The 24,748-nt window shown below is 43.6% G+C and overlaps 1 protein-coding gene across 2 annotated transcripts in view; it reads left to right on the forward strand.

Annotated features, from left to right (window-relative positions):
* WDHD1 (WD repeat and HMG-box DNA binding protein 1) overlaps nt 1-24,748 on the forward strand; it is an 86,455-nt gene that overhangs the window by 32,913 nt on the left and 28,794 nt on the right. For both annotated transcript variants that reach the window (XM_060753416.2, XM_060753424.2), the window contains exons 13-17: nt 2,686-2,870; nt 6,502-6,743; nt 14,130-14,267; nt 17,958-18,114; nt 23,594-23,708. In XM_060753416.2, coding sequence (XP_060609399.2) covers nt 2,686-2,870; nt 6,502-6,743; nt 14,130-14,267; nt 17,958-18,114; nt 23,594-23,708 — 837 coding nt within the window. The remainder of the gene's footprint in view (nt 1-2,685; nt 2,871-6,501; nt 6,744-14,129; nt 14,268-17,957; nt 18,115-23,593; nt 23,709-24,748) is intronic.

Genomic DNA, 24,748 nt, shown 5'->3' on the forward strand with positions numbered 1-24,748 from the left:
TGGGGACGAGAGACAGGACCTTCTCGGTGGTGGCCCCTCGACTCTGGAACTCCCTTCCACTGGAGATCAGAACTGCCCCTTCGATCTTAACGTTCAGGAAACTTTGGGCTTTGGGGATTGGCATTCAACGAATGAGCCATGATCCTGTGATATGGATGGATGACAACGAATAATGACTTTGATGACGACTGACCACTGTAATCATATGATTGTATTTTTGCCATTTTAATTGTTTCAATGTTTTAATGTTTTAGTGTGGTTTAGAAATATGATGTTTTAATGACGGTCTGTAATATTGATGTTGGAAACCAGCCCGAGTCCCTTGAATGGAGGTGAGAAGACCGGTATACAAAACTACCAAATGAATAAATAAAACCATAACAAACATTTCGTCTCCTAGATAAAAACATAATCCAAACTCATAGTTCAATTGTTCCATAATTCTATGTCTAATTACACTGCCTTTTCAAACGCCTGCTCGAATAGCCAGGTTTTGATTTTTTTTCCTGGAAAATCAAAAGGGAGGCGGGCTGATCTAATGTCCCTAGGAAGAGCATTCCATAGCCGAGGGGCCACCACTGAGAAGGCCCTGTCTCTCGTCCCCGCCAAATGTATTTGTGAGGCAGACATAGTTGAGAGCAGGGTCTCCTCAGACGATCTTAACATCCTAGATGGTTCATAAGGGGAGATGCGTTCGGACAGGTACTGAAGTGATTTGATACATTTTGATTGTTTTGATTTGTACATATTATTGTACTCCTAACCAACAATGGGCTGCCACCTGTAACTCATTTTTCAATTTTGGGGGGGATTTGTTTCCATTCGGAAACAAATTCCACTTTTGTTCTTTTTCTTCTTAATGATTCCTCTTTTAACTGTTTTTAATTTTATTTAAAGTACATTTTGTGTGATGTAATTTATCTCACTGTATCTGTTTTAGCTTTCGTAGCCTGGTGGAGAGGTGGCTGCCAAGGTAGTGGAAATGGTCAACATTTTCTAATGTTACACCATTAAGCTGTATCTTTGGCATTGGAGAGGGATTGGCCGGTGACTGTTGGAAGAACACTTTGGTTTTCTCTATGTTCAATGACAGGCCGAGCTTTTCGTATGCTTCTGCGAAGGTGTTTAGAGTGTCTTGTAGATCTTCTTCTGAATGCGCACAGACGACGTTTCTCAGAGTATAATGAAGTTTTGTAATATGTTTTAAATGTAATTCATGTTTTGCCAATATGGATGCCACATAGAATGTAATGCTGTGCTGAATTGTTTACCTTTGAGGCTGTAATTGAGTAGTCATGACATAAGCTCTCTGCTGAGTTGTGTGAAAAATTTAGGGAGTCACCCGTTTGCAGCAGAAGAGCCAAGCAGCTGTAAGAACTGTTTTGACTGTAAGTTTCCTGTGTGTTTTTTCCATGCTTAGACGCTTGCTGTAGATGGATATGCTTTAGCTCTGTGCTATTTTATTTATTTATCGTGTCATCCGCAACCAGAACATTGTATTACATTTCTAACAGAACAAAGTAAACAGATAAAAAACACAAAACACAAATTTTGCAAACTTGGTAGCTGATTAAATGTCCTTTGACCAGTATCTGGCCACTTGGAGTGCCTCTGGTGTTGTCGCAAGAAGGTCCTCCCTTGTGCATGTGGCGGGGCTCAGGGTGCATTGCAGCAGGTGGTCAGTGGTTTGCTCTTCTCCACACCCGCATGTTGTGGATTCCACTTTGCAGCCCCATTTCTGAAGGTTGGCTCTGCATCTCGTGGTGCCAGAGCGCAGTCTGTTCAATGCCTTCCAAGTCGCCCCGTCTTCTGTGTGCCCAGGGGGGAGTCTCTCATTTCGTATCAGCCATTGATTGAGGCTCTGGGTTTGAGCCTGCCACTTTTGGACTCTCGCTTGCTGAGGTGTTCCAGCGAGTGTCTCTGTAGATCTTAGAAAACTATTTCTGGATTTAAGTCGTTGATGTGCTGGCTGATACCCAAACAAGGGATGAGCTGGAGATGTCTCTGCCTTGGTCCTTTCACTATTGGCTGCAACTTCCCGGCGGATGTCAGGTGGTGCAATATCGACTAAGCAGTGTAATTTCTCCAGTGGTGTAGGGCGCAGACACCCCGTGATAATGCGGCATGTCTCATTAAGAGCCACATCCACTGATTTAGCATGGTTATCCTTTATTATCCTTTATTACTGTGTGTTAGTACCATTCACAGTACATTAGAATAAGATAGATTTCATGGATGGATTAAAGACAGATGACTATTCCTTATGAACCTAGGTTGGTGGCTACACATCACAGCGATTTCTCTGTAACAGTGCCCTTGACTGTGGAACTCCTTATGCAAGAAAGTTGGTCTGGCACCATTTCTTGTAAGCTACTAGAAGGCAGCCAAAACATTGCTCTTCCTAATGGCATTCAGTGTTTGAAATGCTGTTTTAATTGTATTCTGGGATTTTTTAAAAACTGCTGTTTTTAGGATTTTTTAAGAAGTATTTGAATGTGTTTTAAAAATGTTTTAACTGGTTTTTACCTTTTCATCACCTTGGGAATCCTTGTGGGCTAGTAGGTGATATAGAAACACTTGAAATAAATAAACAAATGTTATCTTGGGCAAAATCAGGAGTTGTATACATATTTTAAACATTCATACCTTGCCTTTCCTCAACCAGTTTTGACATCCCATTTGTAGGTTTGGAATTCTGTTGGTATCATACGCTGTTATAATGATGAGGAAGATAATGCTATTGATGTTGAATTCCACGACACTGCCATACATCATGCAATGCACTTGCCAAATTCTTTGAACCACACGCTGGCTGACCTTTCCAGGGAAGCCATTTTGCTAGCCTGCGAGAGCACAGAGGAGCTACCAAGGTAAGCCAGTTTATGTCTATGTAGAGGATAACTTGGAAGGATTCGGCTTTGACATGTTTACTGGCAGGGGGTGGAGACAGTCAGGATGAAATGATAACATCTCACACTTGTTAGGCATATGTCAACTCTTGGGATAATGTAGGTTGTGTTTCTGGCAAAACTGAAAGAAAACAGCAGAGGGATTAAGAAGAGGCAGAATTGCCTACTTGTACGGCGCTCTGAATTCCCTTCAGGGTGGGGTATAAATATAGTAAATGAGTAAATGTATTGTTGGAGTTCTTGTAGGTTTTTTCGGGCTATAGGGCCATGTTCTAGAGGCATTTCTCCTGACGTTTCGCCTGCATCTATGGCAAGCATCCTCAGAGGTAGTGAGGTCTGTTGGAAATAGGAAAATGGGTTTATATATCTGTGGAATGACTGGGGTGGGGCAAAGAGCTCTCTGCTGAAGCTAGGTGTGAATGTTTCAGCTGACCACCTTCATTAGCATTTGAAGGCTTGGCTGAGCCTGAGAAAATGTTCTGTTGAGAGGTGTTAAGATGTGCCTGATTGTTTCCTCTCTGCTGTTTTGCTGTTGTAATTTTAGAGTTTTTTAATACTGGTAGCCAGATTTTTTTCATTTTCATGGTCTCTTCCTTTCTGTTGAAATTGTCCACATGCTTGTGGATTTCAATGGCTTCTCTGTGTATCCTGACATGGTGGTTGTTGGAGTGGTCCAGCATTTTTGTGTTCTCAAATAATATGCTGTGTCCAGGCTGGTTCATCAGGTGCTCTGCTATGGCTGACTTCTCTGGTTGAAGTAGTCTGCAGTGCCTTTCATGTTCTTTGATGTGTGTCTGGGCAATGCTGCGTTTGGTGGTCCCTCTGTAGACTTGTCCACAGCTGCATGGTACACGGTAGACTCCTGCAGAGGTGAGAGGATCCCTCTTGTCCTTTGCTGAACGTAGCATTTGTTGGATTTTCTTGGTGGGTTTGTAGATTGTTTGATATATAACACAGATATATAAACCCATTTTCCTATTTCCAACAGACCTCACTACCTCTGAGGATGCTTGCCATAGATGCAGGTGAAACGTCAGGAGAAATGCCTCTAGAACATGGCCCTATAGCCCGAAAAAACCTACAAGAACCTAGTGATTCCAGCCATGAAAGCCTTCGACAATGTATTGTTGGAGGTTTGCATGGCCACAATCACTGGCGTGGTGTGTGATTTTTGGGCTGTATGGTCATGTTCTAGCAGCATTTTTTCCTGACGTTTTGCGTGCATCTGCGACTTTCAACTTTTGAGGATCCTCTGAGGATGCTTGCCACAGATGCAGGTGAAACGGCTGTATGGTCATGCTATAACATGACCATACAGCCTGGAAACCATACAAGACTCCAAAGGGAAAATTAATGAATGTAAAAACGTGTTGGGGTTCAGCCTGCGTGTGAACCTGAACCTGATTCTCTGATTGCTGAACCTGAACCTAATTCTCTGATTGTATTTCCTGATGCTACTGAACATGTATTTTTCCTTGATGGTAATGAAAATGTTGATACTGAGGTCAGTGGCTTGGAAAGTGAAACTACACATTCTGATGAGAATGTTGCAGAGCCAAGCGGTGATAGCTCTCCAGAGGAGTTAACACCTGGCTTCCTTGGTGAGGATAGAAAAAGTCAGATTTGGAAAAACAGGAGTGAATCGCAGAGTCTGCAAAGGTCAAGCAGATTAAGGGAAAAGGAAACACAGACTTCAAAGCCTGGAGGCGTGTCACGAAACAGTTTCTTCAGTTTTAAGTGCCTCTCGCTGGGTTGTCTCGTTAGATCAGGTATCGTTTAGACTGAGGCATTACCTTGGCAGATTTCCCATTTCCCGTGGCCTACATCCCAAGAGGCTTCTAGTGCTCCAAGTATGGTTAGTGGATTGCTAACAGGTTCCAGGTTTTTACAGTGTTGTTTTTGGATATTGATCTAGTTCACGGATATTCTTGACTGCTGAATTTTACTGTGGCTTTTTGACTTTGATTTTCTTCTATTTTGTAACCATTTTTCATCAATAAAAAGGTATTGTTTTTTCCCACAGTCAAGTGTGGTGGATTGTTATTCAATGGTCTTGTTTCCTGCTCTGGGTTGCAACAAAATCCTTAATATCTGATTTTCAGATTCCTTAATATACTTTGAATATATTTGTTATTCAGGTAAACTTCTTCGTTTTTAAATAAAAACAGAACAGTAGAGCCCAGTGTTTGTGTTTAACTCAATGTTGAGTTGAACTCAGCTGCTTGTATCAGCCAGACTGAGTTCGAAGCCAGCCCAGGTCAGGGTGAGCTTCCGACCAATTTTGTATAGCTTGCTGTCGACCTTTGCAGCCCAAAAGACAGTTGCATCGGTCAAGTAGGAAATTTAGGTACCGCTTTTGTGGGGAGGCAAATTTAACTAATTTACGATGCCATAAAAATCTCCAGCAGGCATGCAAAGAATGAGGAAGTACTTCATCAGTATCACAAATGGTTGGTGAAGGGACAGGTCTCCTGGTGGCCAGAATACGCTCAAGAAAAGCTGGAATGTTAAATTGCCTCTGTGTGTCTGTCTATATAAGTTGTGTGTCTATGGCAATGAATGTTTGCCATGTATATGTACATTGTGATCTGCCCTGAATTATTATTATTATTATTATTATTATTATTATTATTATTATTCACTTTATTTATACCCCGCAAAATCTCCCGAAGGACTCGATGCAGCCTACAATCCACTGCGGGGGAAGAAGGGCGGAATATAAATACTGTAAAACTTTTTAAACCGGGGGCCAGTTCACTGTCCCTGAGACCATTGGAGGCCGGACTATAGTTTTTTTAAAAAAATCAATTAAAAAAACTCCTATGCACATTGCACATATTGTATTTTGCTGTGTGGAAGGGCCCTTAGAGGGGGGTTCTTTCTAACCCTCTTTAGGCAGTAATTCCAGGAGCAGAGAATGGGAAATATTCCTATTTCTAGTCTGAACAAAATCTGGCTACCAGTATTAAAAAAACTCTAAAATTATAACTGTAAATAAAGAACAACACTCAAACACAGGGGAACTCCAGACAAGAAACAATCAGGGCCAGCTAATCGCCTCTCAACAAAGGATTCTCCCTAAAAACTGTCAGGCTATGAAATGGTAATCAAGGTGGCCAATTGAAACATTCATACCTACCTCCAACAGACAAGAGTTCTTTCTCCCACCCTGGATCTTCTACAATTTTCCTAGTTAAAGGTCTTCCTCTGACATGAAGTCCAGTCGTGTCTGACTCTGGGGTGTGGTGCTCATCTGCATTTCTAAGTCAAAGAGCCGGCGTTGTCCGTAGACACCTCCAAGGTCATGTGGCTGGCATGACTGCATGGAGCGCCAGGGCAGCCTCCCTTGGCTGGCTCACACTGCCCATCGGGCCTGACGGATAGCGTGAGCCTGCCAAGGGAGGGGCACTGTGGGGGAGGCGCTCCTCCTCCACAGGCCGGAGGAGGAGCACCCCCCCCCCCACAGTGGCCCCGCGGGCCTTAGTTTGGGGACCCCCTGCTGTAAATAAATAAATAAATAAATGCAAAATGAAGATTCTGATCCTTGAACATCCCTTAATTCATGTTGCTGTTTCTCCCCTTTCACCTTTAGCAAGCTTCACTGCATCCATTTTAACTCCTGGGACTCCAACAAAGAATGGACTGTGGACATGCTTCAGGGCGAAGAGGTGGAAGCCATTTGCCTGGGCCACGGCTGGGCTGCCTGTGCCACCAGCTCCCGCCTGCTTCGCGTGTTCACCATTGGGGGAGTCCAGAAAGAGATCCTCAGCCTCCCTGGCCCTGTGGTGGCAATGGCAGGCCATGGAGAGCAACTCCTGGTGATATTTCACAAAGGTGCTTCCCCTATCTTGTTTCTTTTCCCTTTTATGTAAATACTAGCTGTTGCTGTGGCCCAGTCTGGTGACCCGAAAAATAAAGTAATGAGAAATTGTTGGTTTTTAATATATATAATTTCTTTATGCTTGTGGTTAAACAGTATTTCTTGCTATTGTCGAAGGCTTTCATGGCCGGAATCACTCAGTTCTTGTGGGTTTTTTCGGGCTATATGGCCATGTTCTAGAGGCATTTCTCCTGACGTTTCGCCTGCATCTATGGCAAGCATCTTCAGAGGTCTGCTGGAGCTGGGAAAAAGGGGTTTATATATCTGTGGAATGACCAGGGTGAGACAAAAGGCTTTTGTAAGTTGGGCTAGGTGTGAATCTTTTCAACTGACCACCTTGATTAGCATACAATGGGCTGACAGTGCCTGGAGCAAACTCTTCTTGAAAGGTGATTAGATGTCCCTGCCTGTTTTTCTCTCTGCTGTTTTAATTTTAGAGTTTTTTAATACTGGTAGCCAGATTTTGTTCATTTTCATGGTTTCTTCCTTTCTGTTGAAATTGTCCACATGTTTGTGGATTTCAATGGCTTCTCTGTGTAGTCTGACATGGTGGTTGTGAGAGTGGTCCAGCATTTTTGTGTTCTCAAATAAAATGCTGTGTCCAGTTTGGTTCATCAGGTGCTCTGCTATGGCTGACTTCTCTGGATGAAGTAGTCTGCAGTGCCTTTCATGTTCCTGGATTCTTGTTTGGGCGCTGCGTTTGGTGGTCCCTATGTAGACTTGTCCACAGCTGCATGGTATACGGTAGACTCCTGCAGAGGTGAGAGGATCCCTCTTGTCCTTTGCTGAACGTAGCATTTGTTGGATTTTCTTGGTGGGTTTGTAGATTGTTTGTATGTTGTGTTTCCTCATCAGTTTCCCTATGCGATCAGTGGTTCCCTTGATGTATGGCAGGAACACGCCCTGAGTTTGCTGTGCTGCTGTAAGGGGCAATAAAGATCTCCAGCCTGCTCCCAGGACTCCTTGTGAGTAGCCAGCAGCCCAGGCCTCCTCCAGTGGGGTCTGACTCAGCACCTGCAAGGAGGCCTCTACTTCTATAAAGCTGAGTCCACAGGCCTGCCAGGGACTGAGTCTGCTGTGCTGCTGTAAGGGGCAATAAAGATCTCCAGCCTGCTCCCAGGACTCCTTGTGAGTAGCCAGCAGCCCAGGCCTCCTCCAGTGGGGTCTGACTCACCATCTCACCATCTGAGACGCCTGTCATTGCGTCTTCCATCTCCACTGTCATCGCGTCTTCCATCTCCACTCCTGGAAGGACTAGCATTGATCATCCCACCATCTTAACTTGCTGCCATCCGACTGTCCATCTCCATTTCCAGTTAAGACTGGTGATAGAGTTTTCCCCCCTTGGAGCCTGCACTGGTTGAGGACCGGCGACCACCTACTTCAGCCGGCGGGGTTGTCTGCAGCAGCTAGAGGCCAACTGGTCGGGCTGCAATACCTACGACGACTGGTGGTGCTGTACTATTGGGGCTGTGACAGTGTGCTCCATCTGCAGTTAAGAACTTCTTGTGCAGTCCTCCAGGACCCCCTAATGTGCGGTGGTGGCTGCGGGCTTGCTATCCACCCTGGCTTGGTTGTGGTGTAATTGTGAAGCTGCTTTTTTACTGCTTACTGTTTGTTTGAGACCAGTCGCCAGTTGCCAACTGTCATTATAGACACCCTCGGCTTGCCAAGGGTCAGTTGCCCTTCCATCCACCCAACAAACAGGAATATATTCCAACCTCCAGTAGTACAGCCGTACTCCATCCTGGGCAGTGGCTCTAGGGGGGTTATTGTGTGTTTGGTGCTACTGTTCCACCTATGTGCAGAGAAGACTGTCAACAGCTGCAGATTGACTGAAGGCATCAGTAGAGGAACTATACGGCTCCCTCCTGGAGCCCGAGGTCCTGCTGCGAATATCTCTCAAGCTACTGTGATTTGCACCTGGCACTTTTTCCTATGCCCCTACTTAATGTCAATTACACTGCCAATCTGCCAATTTCTTGCCAATAAGAATTGCACTGTGTAGGAATACCTCTGTAGTCTAATCCCTCATTGCACTGTTATGAAAGATGACTTGTTAGCACTCCAGCACTTTAATTAACGGTGAGATCTCTGTTAGTTACTAATGTCAATGGTGCTATTGTGCGGTCACTTTAATTTTGCATTTGCACTTTACATCGTGTATTATATAATCACTCCCAACAATGGTCGAATGGCCGGGGAAAATTGGAGATGGTTTTATAAGGCGGAGGAATTGAACTACAACAATGGCGGAAATGATGGTTTAACAACCGCCAGGGCTATTGACATATCATATAATAGCGCACTAGTGAACTACCAGGATATGGAGAATGATAGAGGGGGGAGGGAGGGAGGGAGTTCCGGTGCTTGGGGGGCCCCCATCGAGGTGATGATGGGGAGGGGGAGATACGGGAAAGGGAGAGTTAAAAAACCAATTCGGCCAATTCGTGAGCAAACCTTAAGAAAAATTCCAAAATGTCCTCCCGACATGGTAAACTTGGGTTCCAAGGTAGACGGTCCTCCCGGATTAAAGGTGGTGCTGTTGAACGCCAGGTCTGTCAATGGTAAAACATCAACCATTCAGGATTTAATCCTGGATGAAAAGGCAGACCTGGCGTGCATCACGGAGACCTGGTTGGACGAGGCTGGAGGGGTTAACCTCACCCAGCTTTGCCCACCAGGTTATGCCGTGCAACACCAACCGAGATCCGGGGGGCGGGGAGGCGGAGTTGCAATAGTCTATAAAGATTCCATCTCCTTGGTCAGGGGCCCGGCCTTACAGTCGACCTTGTTTGAATGTGTCCACCTGAGGCTAGGAGACCGGGACAGAATAGGGCTGTTGTTGGTGTACCGACCACCCCGCTGCACCACGGCCGCCCTACCTGAGCTTGCAGAGTTGGTCTCGGGCCTGGCATTGGAGTCCCGGCGGCTTGTAGTGCTGGGGGACTTCAATGTCCATGCAGAGACCACTCTTTCAGGAGCGGCTCAGGACTTCATGGCTTCCATGGCAACTATGGGGCTGTCCCAATTAATATCTGGCCCTACCCACTGTGCTGGACACACACTTGACTTGGTCTTCTGTCAGGGCTGGGAAGAAGGTGGCGGTGTGGAGGAGTTATCAATCTCCCCTTTGCCATGGACTGACCACCACCTGATCAAGTTTAGACTTGCTGCAACTTCTAACCTCCGCAGGGGTGGTGGACCCATTAAGATGGTCCGCCCCAGGAGGCTTATGGATCCAGAAGGACTCCTGATGGCTCTTGGGGATGTTTCTGCTGCCTTGGATGGTGATTCTGTCGATGCCCTGGTCGCTCACTGGAATAGGGAGTTGACTAGGGCAATAGACACGATTGCTCCGGAGCGCCCCCTCTTAAGTCGCCGAGCGAAACCGGCCCCTTGGTTCAACGAGGAGCTGGTGGAGCTAAAGCGAACAAAGAGGTGGCTAGAGAGCGTGTGGAGGAAACAGCCCAGCGAGTCAAACCGAACACGCCTACGCCTCTATCTAAGGGCGTATGGCGCGGCAATAGAGGCCGCGAAAAATGCTTTCTACTCGGCCAATATTGCGTCCGCAAGGAACCGTCCGGCAGAGCTGTTCCGAGTAGTCAGAGGGTTGTTGAATCCCACCTTGAGTGGGTCCCCTGACGACTCGACAGCGCGCTGTGAAGCATTTGCTCAGTACTTTGCGGACAAAGTCGCTTTGATCCGCGTGGGCTTTGACACCACATTAAGTGCAGTCTCTGAGGATGTAACTCAAGCATCTGCTTGTCCAGTTTTGTTGGATTCGTTTCGATCTGTTCAACTCGACGAGGTCATCAGGGTTCTGGGAGAGGCGAGGCCCACCACATGCATCCTAGACCCCTGCCCTTCCTGGCTGGTAAAAGAAGCCAGAGGGGGTTTGGCAGAGTGGGTAAAGGTGGTGGTTAATGCCTCCCTTCGGGAAGGCAAGATTCCAGCCAGCTTAAAACAAGCTGTCATCAAACCGCTGTTGAAAAAACCATCACTAGACCCCACTCAATTCGTCAACTTTCGGCCAGTCTCCAATCTCCCCTACTTGGGCAAAGTCCTGGAACGTGTGGTGGCCTCGCAACTCCAGGAATTCCTGGTGGACACGGACTATCTAGATCCGTCACAGTCTGGCTTTAGGCCGGGACATGGTACTGAGACAGCCTTGGTCGCCTTAGTTGATGATCTGCGCCGGGAACTGGACAGGGGGAGTGTGTCCCTGTTAGTTCTGCTGGACCTCTCTTCGGCCTTCGATACCGTCGACCACGGTATCCTTCTGGGACGCCTCGCGGGAATGGGTCTCGGGGGTACTGCCTTGCAGTGGCTCCGGTCCTTTCTCGAGGGTCGCTCCCAGAAGGTGTCACTAGGGGACTCCTGCTCGACTCCTCGGCCATTGTACTGTGGAGTCCCGCAGGGCTCAATACTGTCCCCTATGTTGTTTAACATATACATGAAGCCGTTGGGAGAGATCATCCGGAGTTTTGGGGTGCGATGTCATCTGTACGCAGATGATGTCCAACTCTATCACTCATTTCCACCTGCCACTAAGGAGGCTGTTCAGGTCATGAACCGGTGCTTGGCCGCTGTCACGGACTGGTTGAGGGACAACAGATTGAAACTAAATCCAGACAAGACAGAGGTACTCCTGGTCAGTCGTAAGACCGAACAGGGTACGGGGTTAGAGCCTGTGTTGGACGGGGTCACACTCCCCCTAAAAGCACAGGTACGCAGTCTGGGAGTTCTCCTGGATTCATCACTGAGCCTGGAACCCCAGGTTTCAGCGGTGGTCAGGGGAGCATTCGCACAATTAAAACTTGTGCGCCAGCTGCGTCCGTACCTTGGGAGGGCTGACTTGGCCACGGTAGTACACGCTTTGGTTACATCCCGCTTAGATTACTGCAACGCTCTCTACGTGGGGTTGCCTCTGAAGACTGCCCGGAAGCTGCAGCAAGTACAACGCGCGGCAGCCAGATTACTAACGGGTGCGGGATACAGGGAGCACACCACTCCGCTGTTACTCGAACTCCACTGGCTGCCGATTAGCTTCCGAGCACAATTCAAAGTGCTGGTGTTAACCTATAAAGCCCTAAACGACTCCGGCCCTGTTTACCTCTCCGAACGTATTCTCCCCTACGAACCATCAAGACCACTAAGATCGTCTGGAGGGGCCCTGCTCTCGGTCCCTCCGCCTGCACAAGCACGGCTGGTGGGGACGAGGGACAGGGCCTTCTCGATGGTGGCCCCTCGACTTTGGAACTCCCTGCCATTAGAGATTAGAACTGCCCCCTCCCTCATGACGTTCAGGAAACTAACAAAGACCTGGTTGTGGAACGCGGCATTTGACAACTGATTTAATTCTTTGCCCACATGAAAGGAGGATGATGAATGTGATTGTGATGGTGTTGGACGATTTGGCTCTTTTAACTAGGATGTTAATATTTTAATGTGTATGGTGCTGATATTTTAATCGTGTAATGAAGTGGCATTGTGTTGTTATTGTATATTTTTTGTATGTTAACACATGTTGTGAACCGGTCCGAATCCCTCTTTGAAGGTGAGAGGGTCGGTATATAAAACCTCGAAATAAATAAATAAATAAATAAACACTTTTCCTCTGGGTGGATCTTCATCTTTACTCTTTAGTATTTCTTGCTGTTTCTTTGTCAATGTTGATGTGGAGATTGTCTGGTTTGCCTACATGCAACATAAAGTTGTCTTTCTTTAGGAGTCCCTTTCAAATCTAGACCATATCTTTGTGTGTGAATCATATATATCTATCTATATCTATGGCTGGATGGCTCTTTGTCAGGAGGGCTTTGATGACGTTTTCTTGCCCCGGTGAAGGGGGTTGGACTGAATGGCCTTAAGTATTTTCTGTTGGTCATGGAGGTTCAGTGTGGGAAGTTAGCACCAATTTTGTCATTGGTGGAGTTCAGAATGCTCTTTGATTGTAGGTGAACTATAATTCCCAGCAACTACAACTCCCAAATGTCCCCCAAACTCCATCTGTTTTCATATTTGGGCATATGGAATATTCGTGCCAAGTTTGGTCCAGATCCATTGTTGTTTGAGTTCATAGTGCTCTCTGGATGTAGATGAACTACAACTCCCTAACTCAAGGTCAATGCCCACCAAACCCTTCTAGTGTTTTCTCTTGGTCATGGGAATCCTGTGTGTCATGTTTGGTTCAATTCCATAGTTGGTGGAGTTCAGAATGCTCTTTGATTGTAGGTGAACTATAAATCCCAGCAACTACAACTCCCAAATGATAAAATCAGAAAAATTTGAGTGAAGGACATATATTGGGTTGTTAGGTGTATGCTGTCCAAATTTGGTGTCAATTCGCCCACTGGTTTTTGAGTTCTGTTAATCCCACAAACGAACATTACATTTTTATTTATATAGATTTTCTATGGTTAGTTTTTCAAAGGTTTGTAAGCTGCTAATGTTTGTAAGCTGCTCATAAGATCCTCTTGAGTATTCCTTGCCTAGAAAACTTGCTTTGAAATTAATGGGTTTATTTATTTATTTATTATTTACGGTATTACTGGCCCGTCTTTCTCAGCCTAAGGCGGCTCAAGGCGGCTCACAGATTGGCAGCAGTTTGATGCCACACATTCATAATAATACAATTAAGCATAAACATGATAAAAACCATATTAAAAAACCATTAAAAACATCCTCGGATGCACTTTATTTTATCCACTAGTGCAATTAATCCCATTTTTTTTGGAACTTTTATATACCGGTCTTCTCACCTCCAGCGAGGGACTCAGGCCGGTTTACAATAAGGAATTCATACATAGTAGTTTAAAAACATCACATCCAATAATACACTAATATAAACACATTAAAGTACTATCATATAATTATATAAGGCCAAACCGTTAACATAAAATCACTATTCATTCCCATCCGTCCGTGTGGTCAAGAGTTATTGTCTCACTCATCAAATGCCAAAGTCCAGAGCCAGGTTTTCACCAACTTTCTAAAGGTCAGGAGGGAAGGGGCAGTTCTAATCTCCAATACTGGCCACACGACCAGGAGGTGACTATGGACAACACAGACTCCTTGGCTTGGAAATGATGAACGCTTCCCCCAAAGCTGGAGTTGAGCATCGCTTCCAGAAGCCAGAGATGAAAGGGGAAGCCTTTGCTTTTGTCTTTGTATGTGAATTTCTGTCTCACTGTATCAAGGCATTGAATGCTTGCCTGTGTTTGTGTTTGTATATATAGCTAGCTAGCTACTTGAACATGTAGAATGAAACTTTGAGCATTTCTGTATTCCTTCAGACTTACATTGATTACTCTCCCCCTCCCTTTTTTTTTTTTTAGGTACTGGCTTTGAAGGGGATCAGAATCTTGGGATACAGCTTATTGAATTTGGAAGAAAAAAGAGACAAGTTTTACATGGTGACCCACTTCCCCTATCTAAGAAATCCTACGCAACATGGTTAGGATTTTCAGCAGAAGGTAAGATCTCACTTCCCCCTCCCTTTTTTATTTAGACGTATTAATATTTGAATGAGGTTGAATGGGCCTTAAGAAGCATTGCTAACAACAAGGCAGCAGGAGATGACGGGATCCCAGCTGAACTGTTTAAAATCTGGAAAGAGGATGCGGTCATGGTGATGCATGCCATATGACAGCAAATATGGAAAACACAAGAATGGCCATCAGACTGGAAAAAATCCACTTATATCCCCATACCAAAAAAGGGAAATGCGAAAGACTGCTCAAACTTCCGTACAGTGGCCCTTATTTCTCATGCCAGGAAGGTAATGCTCAAGATCCTGCAAGGAAGACTCCAGCAAGACATGGAGCGAGAGCTGCCAGATGTTCAAGCTGGGTTTAGAAAAGGCAGAGGAACGAGAGACCAGATTGCCAATATCCAGATGCTGGATAATGGAGAAAGGCAGGGAGTTTCAGAAAAACATCTACTTCTGCTTCATTGACTACTCTAAAGCCTTTGACTGTGTGGATCATAATAAACTGTGGCAAGTTCTTGGTGGGATGGGCATCCCAAGCCCCCTTCCCTCTCTCCTGAGGAATCTGTACAAGGACCAAGTAGCAACAGTCAGAACTGACCACGGAACAACAGACTGGTTCAAGATTGGAAAAGGCGTACGGCAAGGCTGCATCCTCTCACCCAACCTTTTTAACTTGTATGCAGAACACATCATGCGAGGATGTGTGGGGCTTGAGGAATGCAAAGCTGGGGTGAAAATTGCTGGAAGAAACATTAACAACCTCAGATATGCAGATGACACCACTCTGATGGCCGAAAGCGAGGAGGAGCTGAGGAGCCTTCTAATCAAGGTGAAAGAAGAAAGCGCAAAAGCTGGGTTGCAGCTAAACATCAAAAAACCCAAGATTATGGCAACAAGAATGATTGACAACTGGAAAATAGAGGGAGAAAATGTGGAGGCCGTGACAGACTTTGTATTTCTAGGTGCAGAGATGACTGCAGATGCAGACTGTGGCCAGGAAATCAGGAGACGCTTCCTTCTTGGGAGGAGAGCCATGTCCAGTCTCAATAAAATAGTAAAAATAGAGACATCACACTGGCAACGAAGATCCGCCTAGTCCAAGCCATGGTATTCCCTGTAGTCACCTACGGATGTGAGAGCTGGACCTTAGGGAAGGCTGAGCGAAGGAAGATCGATGCTTTTGAGCTGTGGTGTTGGAGGAAAGTTCTGAGAGTGCCTTGGACTGCGAGAAGATCCAACCAGTCCATCCTCCAGGAAATAAAGCCCGACTGCTCATTGAAGGGAAGGATCCTTGAGACAAAGTTGAAGTACTTTGGCCACATCATGAGAAGAAAGGAAAGAGTTATTGTCTCACTCAAGAGAATGATGCTGGGGAAAGTGGAAGGCAAAAGGAAGAGGGGCCAACCAAGGGCAAGATGGATGGATGGCATCCTTGAAGTGACTGGACTGACCTTGAAGGAACTGGGGGTGGTGACGGCCGACAGGGAGCTCTGGCGTGGGCTGGTCCATGAGGTCACGAAGAGTCGGAGACGACTGAACGAATGAACAACAACAACATCAATATTTGATTTGACTTCCAGTTGTTTCTGTGTGTGGATTTATTTCCACTGCCCCAACACTAAATTTCACACTAAGTCCCTAATGTTGTTGAGCAAAGGCATGAGATTGGCGCAGAGAAAATATAATTCCCTGCACAGCATCTTGAAAATTGTAAGATAGGGTTGGCAATGGCATAAATCAGGATTAGCTTGAAGACACTTAGCAACAATAATATTGGAAAGATGATTAAGCTAGAGCTACCAAATCTTGCATTTCCCCTTCCCTTATTCTAGAAACCAGGTTGTGCTAGTTGGCTGGGGATTTTGGAGTTTGGAGTCCAATGCATTGGGAAGGTCCTAATGTGGGGAAAGTTCCTCTTTAATTTGAACGGTTGTGGTTCCATTACTGCAAACTGCCAGAAGGTGGTGATATTTCCAAAATTATCAGCAGATGAATTGATTCTGGGTTGTAGGTTTTTCCAGGCTATATGGCCATGTTCTAGAGGCATTTTCTCCTGACGTTTCGCCTGCATCTATGGCAAGCATCCTCAGAGATAGTGAGATCTGATGAATTGATTCTCTTCCCAATGTTTCACATTTTTAACTAGCCATCCCTTGCCACGTGTTGCTTTGGCCCAGTCTGTATATATGTGTTTTGTGTGTGTATATGTGTGTATGTATATGTATTTGTGTATATATGTGTGTTTGTGTATATATGTTTTTGTGCATGTGTTATAATGTACTTTTTGGCTTTTAAAGTCCCTTCTGCTGTGTTTTTCAGTGTTTTTATGAGTGATGATCACTTGTTGGCCTAAGAGGTGTATTGTGTCCAAATTTGGTGTCAATTTGCCCAGTGGTTTTTGAGTTATGTTAATCCCACAAACAAACATTACATTTTTATTTATATAGATTCTATTTTTTATTATTATTATTATTATTATTATTATTATATTGTATTATTTATATTATTATATATGTACTATTATATTCTTCTATTATTCTGTGTTGTTATTATTATTATTATTATTATATTTCTATGACCCTCTGCTCATGCTCAGAAACAGTAGCCTAGCTTTGCAGTGCTAGATTTCTAATTATTATTGCTGTTGTTATATTAATATTGTTATTATTAATTTTTAATGTATTTTTTTGGCTTTTTAAGTCCCTTCTGCTGTGTTTTTCAGTATTTTTATGAGTGATGGCCACTCATTGGTCTGAGAGGTGTATTGTGTCCAAATTTGGTGTCAGTTTGCCCAGTGGTTTTTGAGTTATGTTAATCCCACAAATGAACATTACATTTTTATTTATATAGATTCTATTCTTATTCTATTCTTATTTTATTATTGTATTATTTATATTATTATATATTTATTATTATACTCTTCTATTCTGTGTTGTTGTTGTTATTATTATTATTATTATATTTCTATGGCCCTCTGTGCATACTCAGAAACAGTAGCCTAGCTTTGCAGTGCTAGATTTCTAGTTGCTGTTATTAATAATTTTAATGTATTTTTGTGGCTTTTTAAGTCCCCTCTGCTGTGTTTTCCAGTATTTTTATGAGTGATGGTCAGTCATTGGCCTGAGAGGTGTATTGTGTCCAAATTTGGTGTCAATTTGCCCAGTGGTTTTTGAGTTATGTGAATCCCACAAACAAACATTACATTTTTATTTATATAGATTCTATTATTATTATTATTATTATTATTATTATTATTATTATATTTCTATTACCCTCTGAGCATGCTCAGAAACAATAGCCCAGCTTTGCAGTGCTAGATTTCTAATTATTATTGCTGTTGTTATATTATTATTATTATTATTATTATTATTATTATTATTAATGTATTTTTTGGCCTTTTACGTCCCTTCTGCTGTGTTTTCCAATATTTTTATGAGTGATGGTCACTCATTGGCCTGAGAGGTGTATTGTGTCCAAATTTGGTGTCAATTTGCCCAGTGGTTTTTGACTTATGTTAATCCCACAAACGAAGATTACATTTTTATTTATATAGATATTCAAAAATAGCAGAGAGATGCTTATTGACTCAGAATCATTTCAGGTCCTGAACCCCTATAGCTGATTTAAAGGAAACTGTCTCAATGTGCGTATTCTGTGTGTTGCTGGTGAACAGGCACCCCTTGTTACGTGGATTCAGAGGGCATTGTGCGCATGCTGAACAGAGGGCTTGGTAATACTTGGACTCCAGTCTGTAATACACGGGAACACTGCAAAGGAAAGTCAGACCACTACTGGGTTGTTGGCATTCATGAAAACCCTCAACAACTCAGGTAAGAACATCACTTTATATTGGTTCTCAACCTTCCCAATACCGCGACCCCTTAATACAGTTCCTCATGTTATGGTGACCCCCAACCATAACATTATTTTCGTTGCTACTTCACAACTGTAATTTTGCTACTCTTACGAATTGTAATGTAAATATCTGACATGCAGGATGTATTTTCATTCACTGGACCAATTTTGGCATAAATACCCGATACGCCCAAATTTGAATACTGGTGGGATTGGGGGGAGGAATTGATTTTGTCATTTGGAAGTTGTAGTTTCTGGGATTTATAGTTCACCTACAATCAAAGAGCATTTTTAACTCTACTGACGATGGAATTGAACCAAACCTAGCACACAGAACTCCCATGACCAACAGAAAATACTGGAAGGGTTTGGTGGGCATTGACCTTGAGTTTTGGAGTTGTAGTTCACCTACTTACAAAGAGCACTGTGGACTCAAACAATGACGGAGATGGACCAAACTTGGCATAAATACTCAATATGCCCAAATTTGAACATGGGTGGAGTTTGGGAAAAATAGACCATGACATTTGGGAGCTGTCGTTTCTGGGATTTATAGTTCACCTACAATCAAAGAGCATTTTTAACTCTACTGACGATGGAATTGAACCAAACCTAGCACACAGAACTCCCATGACCAACAGAAAATATTGGAAGGGTTTGGTGGGCATTGACCTTGAGTTTTGGAGTTGTAGTTCACCTACTTACAAAAAGCACTGTAGACTCAAACAATGACGGAGATGGACCAAACTTGGCATAAATACTCAATATGCCCAAATTTGAACATGGGTGGAGTTTGGGAAAAATAGACCATGACATTTGGGAGCTGTCGTTTCTGGGATTTATAGTTCACCTACAATCAAAGAGCATTTTTAACTCCACTGACGATGGAATTAAATCAAACCTAGCACACAAAACTCCCATGATGAACAGAAAATACTTGAAGGGTTTGGTGGGCATTGACCTTGAGTTTTGGAGTTGTAGTTCACCTACTTACAAAGAGCACTGTAGACTCAAACAATGACGGAGATGGACCAAACTTGGCATGAATACTCAATAAGCCCAAATTTGAACATGGGTGGAGTTTGGGGAAAATAGACCTTGACATTTGGGAGCTGTCGTTTCTGGGATTTATAGTTCACCTACAATCAAAGAGCATTTTTAACTCCACTGACGATGGAATTAAATCAAACCTAGCACACAGAACTCCCATGGCCAACAGAAAATACTGGAAGGGTTTAGTGGGCATTGACCTTGAATTTTGGAGTTGTAGTTCACCTACTTCCAGAGAGCACTGTGGACTCAAACAATGACGGAGATGGACCAAACTTGGCACGAATACTCAATATGCCCAAATTTGAACACAGGTAGAGTTTGGGAAAAATAGACCTTGACATTTGGGAGCTGTAGTTTCCCTGTCGTAGTCAACTGTGAATCGCACATATGGTATTTCTGCGCCTATGCAAGGCCATATGTGCGAATTCACAGGTGACTACTCAGGGAACTACAGTTACAGGTAAGCAACCTATAATTCCCTATCGTAGTCAACTGTGAATCGCACATATGGCCTCCGCAGGTGCAGAAATACCATATCATCTTGAGATCATCTGGGGAGGCCCTTCTCTCGATCCCGCCTGCCTCACAGGCACGTCTGGCGGGGACGAGAGAGAGGGCCTTCTCGGTGGTGGCCCCCCGGCTGTGGAACTCCCTCCCTGCTGACATCAGACAGGCGCCCTCCCTTATGGCCTTCCGTAAGGGCCTGAAGACATGGCTTTTCGAGATGGCATTTAACTGAGTGCTATGTTACTGGGAATGACAACTGGAATGGATTACGACTACGAGATTGATTATGATTCCACGATAAGACGGAGCGGATTATTTTAGTATAATTAGATGTTTGTGTATTAGTGATATGTTAGTTTTGTCGTCTTGGCTCATTGTAAATTGTCTTTTATGTGCTGTACACCGCCGCGAGTCGCCTTAGGGCTGAGAGCGGCGGTTAATAAATGCAGGAAATAAATAAATAAATAAATAAATAAATAAATAAATAAATAAATATGTGCGAATTCACAGGTGACTACTCAGGGAACTACGGTTACAGGTAAGCAACCTATAATTCTGGGATTTATAGTTCACCTACAATCAAAGAGCCCTTGAACCCCACCAACGATAGAATTGGGCCAAACTTCCCACACAGAACCCCCATAACCAACAGAAAATGCTGTGTTTTCTGATGGTCTTTGGCGACCCCTCTGGTACCCCCTCGTGACCCCCAGGTTGAGAAATACTGTGCTAGAAAGTGGGCTATAGAGAACGGTTATGAGCTCATTTCTCTTTTAAAGCTGAGGCACAGTGCTCTGGCCTCTGCTGATGTCCTGTCGCCATACACATTCACCATACATATTCACTTAAAGGATGTTGTGGGTCCCTTTCCTTGCCATTTAATGTCCCACACTATCTCTCCTAAACATTAAGGACAGCCTTAATATTTAAGAGTCAACTATTCTTGCACTTCCATTGATAAAATTAAGCTGGAGCCCAGTGCCATTTGACAAGGAGCCATTTTGCTGTTATCTGTCCAATTTGCCAACTGTGTTCCTGTGCTTCCTCTTTCAAGTCACCCATTTCTAGGAAATTCATTACAAGCCCAAGGACATATCGGACTGAGAGGATGGATTTGAATGACAGTCATTGTGGTTTTCTCATCCCTTCCGAGATAACTTAAGAGAACGTTATTTAAATATAGCGAATTATTCCTTGTTAGAATGAAACAATGCTCCTAGGGTAAAGCCTGATTATTAGAGTGCATGCAGTCCCCGAAATACAAACATCCGACTTACAAGCGACTCCTAGTTAAGAACGGGGCTGAGACAACAAGAAGTGAGAGAAATCTACCTCTTGGGAGGGAAATACATTCCTGAATTTATTTATTTATTTACTATGCTTGTATACTGCCCCTCTCAGTCCCGAGGCGAGTGGAGTCGACTCCTGAAAGAGTTATTATGAGGGGAAAGGTATCTCCACTGAAGCTTTATCACCAATCCTTGTTCCCACAACAAGCCAATATTTACAAAATCCAATTATCACAAGGACAGAAAGTAAGGTAAAATCTTCTGAACAGGGGCACAGATAGCAAAACAAACACCACAGGGGTGTTAACCTTTTGCTGTGCTATCTAAAGCATATATATTACACTTGAAAATGTACCTGTTCCAACTTACATACAAATTCAACTTAAGAACGAACCTGTAGAACCTACTGTATATACTCAAGTATAAACTGAGTTTTTGAGCTCTTTTTTTAGACTGAAAAAGCCCCCCTCGGCTTATACTTAAGTCAAAGTTGTTATTTTACTCTGTTATTATTTTTATTACATTTATTATTTTATGCCCCCCCCCCCTCCCGGTGGCGCAGTGGGTTAAAGCACTGAGCTGCTGAGCTTGTTGACCAAAAGGTCGCAGGTTCGATTCCAGGGAGCGGCGTGAGCTTCCGCTGTCAGCCCTAGCTTCTGCCAACCTAGCAGTTCCAACCTAGCAGTTGGAACAGGTACATTTTTAAGTGTAATATATATGCTTTAGATAGCACAGCAAAAGGTTAACACCCCTGCGGTGTTTGTTTTGCTATCTGTGCAAAAATGTGAGTAGATCAATAGGTACCGCTCCAGCGGGAAGGTAACACCGCTCCATGCAGTCATGCCGGCCACATGACCTTGGAGGTGTCTACGGACAACGCTGGCTCTTCGGCTTAGAAATGGAGATGAGCACCACACTCCAGAGTCAGACATGACTGGACTTAATGTCAGGGGACAATCTTTACCTTAACCTTATTATTTTATTCTATTTATTATTATTATTATTATTATTATTATTATTATTATTACATGTATTATTTTTCTCTGTTGTTATTATTACATTTATTGCTTTATTTACTTATTATTGTCGTTACATTTATTATTTTACTCTATTATTATTATTACTACTACATTTATTATTTTACTCTCTTTATTTTTATTGGAAGGATACGTAAGCACATTTACACTGAAGCAGGTTAAAATAATGGTTTAATCCGAGTTGGAGAGTCTTATCTTAAATTACAGTTTTATGTAAATATTTAAAAACATTTAACGTACTGAAGCCTCAATTAATGTAATAATATTGGTATCTATTTTTACTTTGAAATTGACCAGTAACTGCTGCTTTTCCCACCCTCGGCTAAGATTTGAGTCAATACATTTTCCCAGTTTTTTTGTGGTAAAATTAGGTACCTCGGTTTATATTTGGGCTGACTTATACTTGAGTTTATACGGTATCCTGTTCGTAACTTGGGGCTGCCTGTAATTCATGGGGCCAACATTTGATAAGATCTTGCAAACTCTTTTCTGTCCCTATAGCAGTGGTTCTCAGTCTTCCTAATGCCGCGACCCCTTAACACAGTTCCTCATGTTGTGGTGACCCCCAACCATAAAATTATTTTTGTTGCTACTTCACAACTGTAATTTTGCTATTGTTATAAATCGTAATGTGAGTATCTGATATCCAGAATTTATTTTCATTCACTGGACCAAATTTGGCACAAATATCTTATACGTCCAAATTTGAATACTGGAAGAGTTGGAGGGGATTTATTTTGTCATTTGGGAGTTGCAGTTGTTGGGATTTATAGTTCACCTACAATCAAAGAGCATTCTGAACTCCACCAATGGTGGATTTGAACCAAACTTGGCACACAGAACTCCCATGACTAATAGAAATTACTGGAAGGGTTTGGTGGGCTTTGACCTTGAGTTTGGGAGTTGTAGTTCACCTACATCCAGAGAGTACTGTGGATTTAGACAATAACAGATCCGGACTAAACTTGGTATGAATGCTCAATATGCCCAAATGTGAACACTGGTGGAGTTTGGATAAAATAGACCTTGACGTTTGGGAGTTGTCATTGCTGGGATTTATAGTTAACCTACAATCAAAGAGCATTCTGAAACACACAAACTTGACACAAGACCCCCATGACCAACATAAAACACTGTGTTTACTAATGGTCTTTGGTGACCCTTCTGACACCCCCTTGTGACCCCCCCAGAGGTCCCGACCCCCAGGTTGAGAAACACTGCCCTATAGTATAATTTTAATTATTTGACCAAATACTGATGGTTTGTATTTTCTGCATTTTTATTGTTCCTGGTAACTCTCCTATTAAAATCTTAATATATAGAAATCTGTGAGCTGTTGTACTTTCTCAACATTTTTGTATGCTTTCCTGGTACTTTGTTGTTTTATAGGCTTACTAAAAGAGAAGTTTTGTGGAAGAAATATGCCAACATCTACTTCTTGATCTGAAGTCTAAAAATTACGTAATAAAAAGCTGTACCTTGTATTGCTGCTAAATATGTAAATAGGTCCTTTCCATAAGGAAAGGGCAGACACCAGTATGAGTTGTATGTGTCTTTCCCCCTTGTAGGTGCATTCCTTGTAAAGGAGCCCGTTTCCCCGCGACCCTTCCCCGCCCCGCGGTAGCCGTGCTGCCATTTAAACTTCCTTTTTGTCAGACTGCGACAGATAAGGGCCAAATGGAGGTAGGTAATAGTGGGAATCAGTCCTGTGTGTTGACTTTTAGAGGTATGTGTGTTATGGAGAAGGGGTGGCAGGGGATGGGATTTGGTTGTCATGTAAGACTATTCATGCAACATACTCCTAATCAAAACCTATATTTTAGTCTCTAGGGATCTTTTGGGAAGGATATAAGTGCTGGCATTTCACTTTCATTGGCTTGCATTTACTTTGTATACTTTTCTCTTTGGAATTGGAGCTGAAGAAATTCCACGACTGGAAGAAGGGGCACATGTTCTGCGTTGCAGGAAACAAGTCTAGTTCCAGAACTTCCCAAGCTTTTGTTTGGTGCCAGCTGCGCCCATACCTTGGGAAGTCTGATGTGGCCACGGTGGTCCATGCTCTGGTTACATCCCGAATAGATTACTGCAACGCGCTCTACGTGGGGCTGCCTTTGAAGATGGTTTGGAAACTTCCAACGGGCGGCAGCCAGATTACTAACTGGGGTGGCATACAGGGAGCATACGACCCCCCCCCCCCCCCCCGCTATGCCAGCTCCACTGGCTGCCGGTCCATCTCCGAGCCCAATTCAAAGTGCTGGTTTTGACCTATAAAGCTCTATATGGTTCTGGCCCAGCTCACTTGTCTGAACGCATCTACCCCTATGTCCCATCTCGTAATCTAAACCACTTTGGGTCCCCCTCGGGGTGAGAAAAGTGGGATACAAATATTGTAAATAAATAATAATAAATAAATCATAGAATCAAAGAGTTGGAAGAGATTTGGGCATATTTGGATTTTTCCAAAGAAAATCCGAAGAAAGACCCCACCTCAGTTGGTGAAGTGCAAGAAGTTCTCTTTGGGAATCTGCTCCCAATCTCTTTGGTGGACCTTGCCAATATTCTTCAGCTATGGCAAACGCCACAGAGCCACACTGGCTCTCCAGAGCAAGGCAGTGATTGGCTCTGAAGGGTCATGCCACCTCTTCTGCTGCTGCTGCAGCATCACAAGGCCACCCTATTCGCAAAGGCTTGTTCTGAGGACCTCTGGGAAGCCTGGCAGACTC

Source organism: Anolis sagrei, chromosome 1, assembly GCF_037176765.1.
Source record: "Anolis sagrei isolate rAnoSag1 chromosome 1, rAnoSag1.mat, whole genome shotgun sequence".
In the NCBI taxonomy this organism is placed as follows: Eukaryota; Metazoa; Chordata; class Lepidosauria; order Squamata; family Dactyloidae; genus Anolis; species Anolis sagrei.